General features: G+C 41.2%; 1 protein-coding gene across 1 annotated transcript in view; it reads left to right on the top strand.

Annotated features, from left to right (window-relative positions):
• Positions 1 to 2,472: 2,472 nt before the first annotated feature.
• Positions 2,473 to 13,311, top strand: part of LOC109856792 — a 25,011-nt gene continuing 14,172 nt past the window's right edge. The window contains exon 1 of the mRNA XM_020432452.1: positions 2,473 to 2,948. Coding sequence (XP_020288041.1) covers positions 2,885 to 2,948 — 64 coding nt within the window. The 5' untranslated portion in view covers positions 2,473 to 2,884. The remainder of the gene's footprint in view (positions 2,949 to 13,311) is intronic.

Here is a 13,311-nt window from a genome sequence, read left to right as displayed (position 1 = left end):
TTCATTCTCTTATCTTGAATAAACCTTTGTCAACACTTGACAGAATATTTTCGACAGAATGTCGGCGAGCCTCTCCAGAGGCTCCTGTCAGTCGGACAAAACTGGATATTAAAATTGACATTTTTTTTTACCAGTAATATGATCATTCCTCGATAGAATTCGTCTTTTGTATAAACCACGTTGTCGACTTCCTGACCTTTCATCCCTTTTTTTTTTTTTTTTTATCCTTGTCCCAATTTTTCCGATCACCATTTTCCGCGGCAGCGTCGTTTCATCTGTGCGTGCGTCACGTGGCGTCCGCCGTCTCGGCGACAACTCCTCGCCAAGCTCTCTCTCCGTCCGGCGTCTCGTTCTTTTATTTACTTTTATTTCTCTCTCATCCTTTCATTCTTCATCCCGCTCTCCCTTTCTAACGGTTTGACTATGTGGAACGCGAACCGCCCCATTTGCATGGATTTCAATCTCAAAGATCGCGGATCCGAGCGGAGAATCCTGCAGGATAGTAGACGTCGTCGTTACCCCTTTCTAGTCCGAATTAATCACCTGGAGCCGTGCGCACCATCTCCGACTGATATTCTCTCCCTCCCCGGGATAATTTTGAAGTTACTTATTTCTATTATTTGTTTTAATTATTTACACGTATTTATTTGTAGTTTTTGAAAAAAAATAGTTTTACTTATTCAGCGTGAATTTGAACAATTGCGAACACAACGTTAGACAACGGATATTTTCGGTGGATAAATTGGAAGTTTATCGATTTAGATGATAAACAATTATGACTTAAGGCTCGTTGAAAAATTATTAACAAGAAATATATGAGGCCTTACGAGCCTGTGCGTGTATATATATATATATATATATACATATGTAACGAATTCAACTTGTAAATTTTTACAAGTGAGTATTTTTGGAATTGAAATCTCAATTCTTAAATTCATACGGGATGCTGGATTTGCATCTCACGTATGAGAGACCCCGGGATACCCCCTAACTAATTTTAAAATATTGCGAAAAAAACTCCTCGGCCAGGAGTCGATATATATATTTGTTTTTTTTTCTCAAAACATCATCTAAATCAATAACAAGAAATATATAAGGCCTTACGAGCCATTCGCAGGATGTTCGAGCGGAAACTGTGCGTGTATGGCCTTGTATATTTCTTGTTATTGATTTTGAGATGATGTTTTGAGAAAAAAAAAACAAATTGTTCTTAATCAATCTTTCGGTGCAATTACAAATATATGTTTGCAAATGCAATCGGTGAGGTTTTTGTACGGCAATTAGACGAGCTAAGTGCGTATATGTACATCGGAAATGCCGAGTATAAACTGCTTTCGGCGGAACAGAGCGAAGCGAGAACGAAGCGGGCTTTTTACCGCTCATAGAAGAAGGGAGTTCCACGAATGGCGCCCGGTGAAGTTGGGAAAACTCGTCGTACATACACTGGCAACGCTAAGAAAACTTTTAATGAAAATCGAGCAAGACCGCTCTTTTCTATTTCCCCGCGCGATCTTCCGTCTCGGGGAAATAGATTTGAAAATGGTTTTTCGAAAATTCTATCTATCGCGCGGATATATATATATATATATATATATATATATATATACACTACAAATACACGATCTGTATTGTTTATAAATAAAAGCAACGCGCAGTAGTACAAGTGTACGTACGTAGAGTCGATTCTTTTCGCTTTCTATTATATATGTATCTTTCTTACACGATTTTCTGAATTGTAAAAATTAATTTACATTTTACGCGATAACATTATCGAAACAGAGATATAGGAAACGGTCGAACGCGCACAATGTAAATATAATCTTCCGATTTCGCAACTACTACCGAATTCTTACGTAAGTTGTTTTGTTTTCGTCATGCGAAACGTCGTTTCTGTCGGGGGGTTTGTCGGTGTAAACAAGTTCATTCAAATTTCAAATTTCCGCTCTTGTCGGAAATATCAAGATACTATTATTTCGATGCGCAGTCATCGGAAATATGATGTTACAGTCGCAGTTGTAGAAACAATTCCAAAAAAACCAAATCTCTCTTCCTATTGTTTTTCTCTTTCCCTAATCTTACTCTTTCCTTCTTTGCGTTCGCGGCTTTGCGACTCGCGCGCACTTGTATGTAAGGGGGATTCGATTAATAAAATCTCACGCCAGTTAAACGAGCGTCGTAACGACGTCGGCGCCAGAGCGGGCGCGCGATGTGCGAAGGTGTATGTACCACACGATGATGACGCGAGAAGAAGAACTCGCCTGATCCACGGCGATTGAGAGAGCGAGAGAGAGAGAGAAAGAGAGCGCGCGCGCGCGCGCGAGAAAGAGAAAAGGGCGGGAGACAATGAGAGAGAGAGAGAGAGATGGAAAATGACAGTGGCGTGAGCGATCGACGCATGCGCGCTCGCGGCTTCGAAACTCCGCGCGCATTCTTGCCGCGGCCGCGCAAGTCAGTCAGTGGTGCACGGTGGGTTGCGTGGTACGCGCGCGTTGGAAGGTGAAGTTTCCTTCTCTTTCTGACACGCAGTAAGAGACGAGACTCCGAACGGACCGCACGCGTTTCCACGATTTTCCGTCAGTCGTCGGACGAACATTGGCGCGGACACACTTCGCTCGTTCCTTTTTTCCATCTACCTTGTGCCCGCTCTGTAAACCACTTTCTATTCATTCCCTCACGGATCCCCTCCGAAGGACAAGAAGAAGAAGAAAAGTTTTATCGTTCTTTCGAATTCGTTTGCCCGTCTCCCTCCCGCGCGCGCGCGCACGTACATAATATTTCTCTTTCTCGGTAAGACGACAGACTTTTCTTCGACTCTCTGTCGTACGACTCGGTGCGCGCAACCGGAGAAAGAGAGACAAGCGCAAGAAGAGAGCGAACACGGAACATGAAAACACTTATGGAGAATCAGCTGTCCTGGCTCGCGCTGTTCATGACCGCCTTGTATTCCTGTGAGTATATATATCACACGTCATCGCGCGTAAACACACATACACGCGTGTATTTTTCTTGTCACTTGCTGCCATGTCGCGCGCGCCCCCGGCGCAAAAATCTTTGGCGCCGCGTTTTGGATTTTTTGTACGTTTAATTGTTTGTTTGTTTCTTCTTCTCTTCGCACGCGGAGAAGATGCGCGAGTTGTAACAAGCAAATTGTAATTTGTTTTCAATATATGTCTGATCTCGGAGTATGTGTCTCGGCAGATTTATAATAACAAAAATCGTCGTGATCGAAACGAAACGATTTTTCGAATTGGAAGATTTTCTCCGATGTCGAAGTCGTTCGATTATTTATCGTTCGTTTCGTTTCGGATGAGACACACGACAATCCTGTTCATTTCCGTGTTGGATGTTGTTTCGCGTTTCCTCATCCTCAGTGTGATGAGAGAGAATATCCCGACGGTTAACCCATTGTTACACCACGTGCACCACCTCGCTGTGACACGTTACACATCTTGTTTCATATCCGACGTGCGTCCTCTTCGTTGGACGAGACACAACGGGAGAGAGATAGAGAGAGGATGAGAGTCTCCGCGCAAATAAGACAACAACAGATGTCTCGTAATGAATTGCGCGCGATTGTTACGCGTTAATAATCAAGTAAGGTCAACGAAGCGGAAGACGATTTCGCGGAATGCCTCCGTTACTACATGCTTCTCGATCACGCGCGTGTGTCTGAAAATGTGTGATGTAAATGTTTTGCGTGCGCGAATTTGCATTCACGTGTAATATTCGTGATATGACGGCCGCGCGCGCGATACGTCAAAAGAAACGAGCGACGAGAATTTTAATTAATTTTGCGCGATAATAAACGAAGTAGCGAAAACGAGAAGGGTATTTCTGTAGCAAGATTGTAATCGAGTTTTAGCGGCACCGTTCAAACGAAAGCGACGGAATGCGCGACGGATCCCCAAAAGTGTGACGGATCCTTTTAAGCGTCACACGTTTTGGGGATCGTGTAATAAATATGCGCGCGCGCGCGCGCGTGCTTGGGACATCCGTGAAGTCTCTTTCGCGAAACGTAGGTCAAGGACGCGGTTTCAAGTGCATAACGGCGGCGGCGGTGGCGGCGAAGATCGGCAGAGTCGAGATTAAAGCAAAAACGCGCGCGCGCGCGCGCGCACGTCGAATGTAAAGTTATTTTTTCCATTAATAAAAAAGTACATTAGAATGAGGATTCCACACGCGTATATCATTTGCAAAGATTGCAGAAAAAGAAAAATTTAAATACCTCGCGCGATAATTCGCGCGCGCAATTCAATTTGTTTTTTTGTTGCGAAACAAAAAAAAAGAAAAATAATCTCAAGCAAAATCTTTTAGAAATAAGATTTATTAAATGAACCGCGCGCGCGCGCGCGTTTGAAATATGTATGTGTGTGCGTATTCTCGCATATTTTAAATCTCTCATCGAGTCTTTAAACAGAAAAATTTTAAATTATTTCGCGAAATTACTTCGGAGCGAGAAATTAACTTACCTTAGTAGTTCCCGCGGGGATTTCTCGCGGATCTCTCTCTCTCTCTCTCTCTCTCTCTCTCTCTCTTTCTTTCGCTTTTTTTTCTTTTTTTCTTTTTTAAACCTGTACTACCACCTTCGAAGCGAGGGACAAACGATCAGTTAACTACGGTTAAAGTTAACGGCGACACGAGGCGAGAGGTCGGGTCGTAAAAAGGCGGGAAAATTTCGCGCGCGATAGAAAATGTCTCGCCGGGGGTTTAATTCACCGCCTCGTTCGGCGGTGCCGTGTGAACGTAGTAATTAGCCTCACTGTAAAATTGGAACGTTTAATTAGAGCGGAGATTGATACTACACTCGCGCGTAAGCGAGCGAGCGAGCGAGCGAGCAAGCAAAAATTCTTCAAAGTATCGACCAAGTTTTATCTAATTAGGTCGTGGACAAGTTTCGTCGTGCGCGCACTTCTCTCTCCCATGCCCATATCCCCGAAAGCAATGTTCCGAGATTATCGAAGGGAGGTAGGTTTAGATATCTCTCTCTTCGCGCGCGCGCTCAGAGCGAAAAGGGGAAGCTTTCTGTGACAATTAGTCGCCCCAACTTCTGGCCTTATATCACTCACCCTCTCTCTCTCTCTTTCTCGTATCTCGTTGGCCCCCCCGTTTGTCACGTGACAACGAACCGATTTTTGGTGTGGCGTTAAATTAGCGCGAGCGTGATCAAAATTTATTTCTCCATTAAAATTCATCAGGTTGAATTTTTTAAAAGTCGTTTTGTAACAATTTTAAATCGAATTACAGCACACGATTTATTTAGCAATTTAATTAAGTTGAATTCATTCGTCGTCGCGTCGATCGAAAAAAAGAGCTATCGCTTATCTTTGAAATAAACACACGACACGTGTGTGCGTGCACGTTAGAGAGAAGAAGAATCCGAGAAATATTATTCGGACAATCTCTTCTGCGCGCAATCTCTTCCGATGTTGAAGAGCTCCAGAGCTTCTCAAATTTAAAATCACTTTTGCAAGAGAGACGCGGGAGAAACCGCGGGTTGGTTTCTCGCGCGAAACCGCCAGAATTAACACACCGAAACACACGGCTAGATTAATTTCATCGCGCGCGGTGACGCGTTTGTATAAATTTATATATTTGTTAACGCGGCTTTAACTAAGTTCTCGAAAATACTCGTAGGGAGTGGCAATGACGAGAGGGTCGCCTCTATGCGGTTCTTGAATTCATTCACGTGTTTACTTATGTCCCGCGTGATGTACGCAAGAGATCGTGAGAGAGTGTGAGAGTGCGTGTGTGTGTGTGTAAACAAAATGACAAGTAAACAAGATGATCCACCGGCTCTTTCCGGCTCTTCTATAATTAAAACGACAACGGGCAATATATCGCGCGTAAACGCGCGAATAATTAATGAAACATCGATGTGTTGCTCGATAATTCTACGAGCTCTCTCGCGGATCTCGTATCTCGAACTTCGTCGCGGAGATAACAAGCGCACTCACGACGCGACGTTGTGTTGTATATAGTACATGCCACGCGAGCGAATTCTCTCTCGAGAGCGCGAATATAAATTCTCTGACGCGTTTCTCGAGACGCGCGATATCGGGTGTTACATCATCATCAGCCTCGCTCGCGCGTCACTTGCGCTCATTAGATAATTGAAATGTTTACTAATCTGTTTTGCATCCGTATCACGCGTCTTCTCTTATTTGATATTCGTCTCGATTGTTTTATCTCTCTTAAGTATTCGCGATTGATCGCCGCGAAGCGATGAATTCGCGGAATCTTTGCGGCGACGATCAACAAAACAAGATCGTCGTTGTTGTTAATATAAAAAGCGATAAACAAAAAAAAAATAAGTGCGCGAGAAAACAAACCCTTGTTCGACAATCCTCCTCTATAAAAGATCGGTCTTTTTGAGACCGGGTGGTACGCGCGCGCGCGATCTTTCTCTCTGCGCCGAGAGACGAAAATAGCCGCAACGAGACCGCGCTCGGCAACCACGTGGGCCGACTCGCTCCGTTACATCGTACGAGATGACGTAGCGCGTGGCGATTGGCCGAGCGAATGGGTGTGAGCCTCGACTCACCTTTTTTATTGCCAGGCACGCCGGCCTGATGATGATTGTCACTGTGTGTGCACGCGCGCGCGCGTGTGAACTCGCCGCAGCAAACACACACACACACACATACACATCCACTCCACCGTTCGCTCGACATCGCGCTATGTCGCACGTCACACATCGCGCCACACGAAAAGCATCCTGAATACACACTAGCGCCCCGCTATGAGTCGCGTTTTTCCTTGACAACCTGGCGGAAAAGAGTGAGAGAGAAAAAAAGTGCAAAGTGTGGGAAGAGCGGAGGGGAATCACCGTCCGCGCGTCGGAAACCGAGCAAGAGATAGAGAAAGCAACGGACGGACGATTTTTTTTGCTTGTGCTTGTTTTTCGTGTAAGCGAGAGAGCGACGCATTCCACGTCGGGAGTGTTTCGCGCGTAACACACACACACACACACACGCACAGCGCACGCACGAAGAGAGAAGAACTTGTTGCGTAGCGCAACAGAGAGAAGAGACGAAAGCGTCTCCTCCTCACCTTTTTTTTCGCCAGAATCGCGCGACTTCGCTTTGATCCCGTATCTTGCGTCTCTCTCGCTGATATTTTCAGATACGATTCTCTTCCGAGATACGCGCGCGTCTCACTTTTCGTCCGTTTTTTTTTTTTTTATCTTTTGCTCTTCTCTCCTTTTTTCCGAATATGCAACGGCAGTTTTTTTTTTTTTTTTCATTCTAGTCGCTCCTATCTGGAGCTTATCTTCGAGACGCAACGTTGTACAAAGAGAAGCTCGCGTAATAATATAATGAAAGAGCGATAATATATATTTTATATAAAAAAAAAATAAAAAAACACGAAGAGACGCGTGTAATGACGAGTAATAAATGTATAAAGTGGATTAATTATTTATAACGGGTGGATTCCACTCGCTTCATGCATACTTATGACATTTTAAATGCAGAAGAGTGCGCAAGAACAGCTGAAACAAACAGATAGTGCGCCGTTTCTCTCTTTCTCTCTCTTTTCTCTCACAGCGAGAGACAGATCTTTCATTTATGAGAAATAAAATTGAGATGGAAACTGTACCAGAGTCGCGCGCGCGCGCGCGATAGATTGCGCCGGATAAATGTGACAAGCACGGGAGAGAGAGGATACGTTGTTATACAATAATTCAGATTTTCTCGCTAAATGGAATTATTTGCTTAACGATCGAAAAAACCAGAAATCAGATATCGCGTAATATAAAATTGCGAAAAAAAATTCAATCGCGTTAATTTGCGATTCACATTTTTACCGCTCGAGAGAAAGAATAAAAAAAATATGCGACGATATATAAAGATTGTGTAACACGCGCGACGAGTGGATCGAATTGCGCCAAATTTCGAACCTGATGTTTTTTTTCTCTCTTTTACACACGCGCGATTTTCAGTTCAACATTTTTTTCCTCACAAGAGTGTTATATTTAGTGGATGTTTTTGTGTGTAAAAAAAAAAAACAAAAAAAATAAATAAAAAGAAAAAACAAACTCTTTCTGTAACTTTTCCATTTACATAAGAGACTCGAGAATAAATCGTGCGCGAAAAACGAGATCGCGCGAAGAAGAAAAATCGAGTGCCGGCGATCTAGATAGAGAGTTTCGAACGTTAAAAGTTTATTAAATACCTTCGGATTTGTTAACGTCACCGCGAGTGTCGCAAGAATTTTCGCGAGTATCAGAAACCGGTATATCACGATACGCGTATATATATATGTGCACATATATGTACTACCACTGACCACTATAACCTACCTACGCGTGTATACAAAGTACTCGTTACGTGCTTTTGCGTGTAAACATATAGGCAATCCCTGTCGGTGCGAAATCGGCGCCGCGGCGTCACTTAGAGCGAAATGTATCAAACCCCGATTAACACTAATGCTCGATAATAACGCGTACAGCACATCGTTAATCGACGTTAGTTAACCCAAACTGTGGAAGATGAGTCAGCCTTGCTGGGGTAAACGCGCCGGTAAATGGAGGTGTGCAAACAGACGCTTGCGTCTTATCTGGAACACGGACACCGAGATTGCGAGTTGCAACGACGCTTTCAATTTATTAACCCAAATTAGGGATTTTATCGTGTTTTTTTCTCTCTCTCTCTCTCTTTCTCTTTAAATAAGCAAAACTTGCTTGAGAAAAAATCAGACAAAATGAATTTTAAAAATCACAATTTCAAGATATAATAAATATATATGTATAGTTTATATAATAAAATTAAGGATTCTGTTGTGCTTCTCTCTCTCTCTCTCTCTTTAAACAAGCAACATTTGTTTTTGCTTGAGAAAAAATTAGACAAAATTAACTTAACTCTTTAGTGCCAGATATGAATCTCCAAGATCCACCCTAAAAGTTAAACCGGTGTCTCTACTAGATATTAATTTAGCGCGACATCTAATGGTCATAAAAAAAAAAAAAACTGTAGAGCCTTAGACAAAAAAAGTGCGAAAAGGACCCGCAGACCCAAGTCTGGACAAGACATTGGCATTTCGAAAAGTAAATAAATTTGTTTTTCACTTTGCGCACTTCTAATATATTAAACAATTGTTTTTTGTTTTTTCATGATCTTATCAAAATATAATTTACATTTATAGCGATTCATTAGGTCATGACGCGCGCGGAAACGTTTCAAACGTTTCTTTAAAACTACTAGAGATTTTTTCAGTTTGTTTTTTTTGATCGACACAGAATTGTTTAAATTTTCTACATAAAAAAAAAGTCTAAATATTGATTTATTGCTAAAATATTGCATGTCACAATTGGGCGCTAGAAAAATACATTCTTCAAATAACATCCCAAAAAAAACCCATTGTGAAAATGTTTTTAATTTTACAATTTTTAAAAGATACTTTTGCTCCTGAAAGGTCAAACGAGTCTGTGAAAAACTGCGTTGGAATTTTGCAAAAAAATCTTCAATTGCACAAAAAGTTATGCATTTTTTAAACAAAAAGCCTTTTTTCGAGAAAAAAATTGTCAAGTTTTTCTTTAAACGCTTGTATCTTCAAAATTACTGCAGAGTTAAAAAACAATCTGTTTTTTTTTTTATTATCGACGCAAAATCGTTCAACCTTTCGATTTAAAACAAAAAAAAGAAATTGAAAAATTATATATATTAATTTCTTGCGGAGATATTCGAACTCGTAGGTCATTTTTTTTTATGTCTGGCACTGAAGGGTTAAAAAAATCACAATCCTAAGATATAATGATAATTTATTATAATATGTTATATAATATATAGTATGTTATACGTAACCTAATGTATATATATGTTATAAACTTTATAAAATATCTATCCGTCTTTATAGAATCGTCGCACTTGAGCGCTGTAACAAATACATATATCTTCACCGAGATATATTACAGGGCTTGGTATGCGGTATATGTTGATTAGATTAACTGCATAATACAAACCACGATATACTTTATCGCATCCTGTAAATGTTACTCGAGATATTGTTGAACCTGCTAAAATCACGTAAGATTAGGACACGCGGGAGTAAAAACATAATACTACACAATAAACTTTGATATATTTTATCATTACACACGAGATAAGATTAATCTTCGTGAAATGACACGGGTCTTCCAGATCCACTCCCAAAAATTGCGCATCGCCGCGTCTCTAGTAAAAATTAGTTTTTTTCTATTTAAACGCTTATATCTTCGAAACTACTAGAGTGTTTTTCAGAATTTGTTTTTTTCATCGACGTAGAATCATTCAAACTTTTGGTTAAAAAAAAAAAATTTGAAAAATATTGATTTTTCGCGGAAATGTTTGATTTTAAAGTCCCTGGGTCTCACAGACCCAGTCCAACTAATAACTTCGAACATTTTTGAAAGTCAGTCCACGAAGGATCAGGAATAAAAACCATTAATTTATTATACACGGTGCTCATTACGCGTGTTATATCGTTTCAAGCTCGCAGGTCAGTCACACACAATGATAGCGAGGGAAAAAAAAAAAAAAACGGCGGAGAAGAAGAAATGCAATTTATCATCTGTCTATTCATCCGTTTATCTCTTATTAGTTCAACTTTTATATTTATGTTTAACGAGTCTCTGTCTCGTCTAAAAAAAAAAGTAATAATAGACACAACACAAGATCGTCATTGATTCTTCGCGCATATATTTTTCTATAAATAAACACACACAGACGTATATATACGCGCACGAGAGATTAGATAACGCGCACACTCGCTCGCGTTTTCAATTGACGCAAATGAGTCGATCATTTATTCAGCAGTTTTACATCCCTCTTCTTCCACGTTGTAAGGGAGTCATCGTTTTTTATCGTTCTCTCTTATCGTCTCGTTCTTTATTCCACGTAATTCCGTCTCGGGTTTCATCCGTCGCAGTTAACCCCGAGAGTGAGAGGAGAGAGATTTTTATTAACTCGCATCTCTAATTTAATCCGCGCGCGCGCGCACACACACACACACATACACTTCTATTTCTCTTGTTCTTGATGTCAATCATTCCGAAATTTCACCCCAAGGAGATATTCCGTTATTCTCACAGGAAACCACAGACAATGGGCGTTCGCGCGCTCGCCCACTGTCATGGTTATGGACAATGGATGCGCGCGGGATTATTTGTAACCGATATGATGGTCAGTGTTCATTGTCGTTAGAAACACGCGGTCTCCTTTAGCCTTTCGTCGGGATTAGAAGGTTTCGGGGATGCGCAAAATTTCTCAAAGAGAAGAAATCGAGATGATAATTTCACTCTCGGGAAAAAAATGTTTCATTTCGAATAGCGTTTATCTCTAGCGCGTTAAATAAACTGATCTCGTCGTTAATTCACATCGGTCTGCTTTTGTTGATGTAATTCAGCCGCAATTTTTTTTTCTTTTTTTTGCAACAAGTTTAATCCGAATAATGTAAATAATTTACGCGCAAATCAGCGCAAATTAAACGGATCAGTATGAGCGAATGAAAAACGGACGATTTAATGTTTCATTGTTGTTGATATTGACAGCGAGACAAATGTTAAATGACACAGCAGTAGTGTTCAAATATACACACGTATATTGTGTTGTATATGCATGTATATCAATATTACGTGCAAAAATGAATAAAAATAGCGATAACAAGATTATTGCTTCTTCTTAGAAGTTACTGAACATCGACGCTCAATATTCTTATCAATATTCTTATCATTGTGCAGAAAACAAGTGACAGCTCACGTGTATCCTCTGACATTTTTTTTTTTTTTTCCGATTTTCAACGTGTGCCGCTAATAAATGTGCGGCGTGACTTGCGAAGAAATAAATTTATACGACACATCGACAAACGTCTTTTTGCTTTTCAGATTTTATATTACAATATTATACATGTGTTTATGCAAAGAACACTTTATTATTATATATTCTCGAGAATTCTCTTATTTCCTATATTTATAACTTAAATTGATATTGAGATGTACAACGTAAAATAGTAATATTTTTGTAATAAGTGAGTTAAACAATAATGCAATTCGAGGATCTTTTTTTTCTCGACTCACGATCGGCTTGTTAAGTATCGAAAATCAACGCGTTCGTTCCGTGTTTTTCCGGGAAAATTTTCGAAAACATTTAGTTATGTTTTTCAAACGCGTTTTTCATTCTTATTAAAAATAATCATTCGGGTTTGAAAAAGCGTTTATATAATTTTACGTTGGAATGAATTCTTGAAAATTGATAACGAATGTTTGCGCGCGGAAAATTGCAGTCAAGAGAGCGAGAGAGAGAGAGAAAGAGAGTTTTTCATTTACATTAATTTTATAGTTACAATATTATATTTTAAATTCTCTCAAAGAGAAGGACACGCGAGCGGTGTTTACAAGGTCGCGAGATGAAAAATCAGTCTCTCTCTCTCGCGCGGGGCCGAATCTCTTTTCCGGACCCACACAAAGTTTCGTGAAAGCACGACCGCGGGATAAAAGAGACACGTCGTCGTTGTCGTCTCATGCCCATGTGACGCATCGCGGCATCTGGTCGCGCCGATTTGACACTCCTCTCTCGCATTCGCGCGAGACGATGCGCCTGTACACTGATGCAAATACGTGTGTAATAAGCTGCGCGCGCGCGCGCGCGCTTGTAGCAAGGCCGACCTACGGGATGGCTCGCGATTGGTCGCGACGGCATCGTACGATGGTCCCATCTCTCGCCTTGTTATAAATACAAGCTCTAACCAACCTCTTCCTGCTAAAGCTTGTGTGTGTGTGTGCGAATACCGGCAGCGATACCGTGTGTGTGCGTGTGTGTGCGTATAGATGCGTATTGAGATAAGCAATGCACACACGCGCATCGGTCGCCTCATTGGCCCAAAGATACGCGCGTAGTATGGGGTGATGATCCGTGCGAATTCCTGAAACGAATGTGATTCAGATTTTCAAAGAAGATCGACGTCATCGGACGACTCGCGTCAGGTGATCGCGCGTGACGTCACGAACAACAGGTTACGGAGAAGACATACGAGAAGAGTAAATACTAATATAATGTACGCGCGTGTTCCTTTTTCTTTTTGAACTCAGCTGGTGTAATTACTTGTTTGAAATTGAGTCAGGGATTGCGCGAGACAGAGAGAGAGAGAGAGNGAGAGAGAGAGAGAGAGAGAGTTTCTAATTTGGGGCGCGCGCGTTATACACCATGTGAGGAACACGCGGTAATGAGTATTCTTGTAATGTTATAATGAATCCTCCACGCGACTAATTACACTAATCGAACTAAAGAGGGCTGTAAAGCTACTGTATGCAGAGAATGACGGGAGGGGGGGAGAGAGAGA

Source organism: Pseudomyrmex gracilis, unplaced genomic scaffold (genome assembly GCF_002006095.1).
Source record: "Pseudomyrmex gracilis isolate BER0280 unplaced genomic scaffold, ASM200609v1 scaffold_135, whole genome shotgun sequence".
NCBI classification, from domain to species: Eukaryota; Metazoa; Arthropoda; class Insecta; order Hymenoptera; family Formicidae; genus Pseudomyrmex; species Pseudomyrmex gracilis.
The sequence above is the reverse complement of the archived record's forward strand: the minus strand, read 5'-3'. Positions and strand labels throughout refer to the sequence as shown.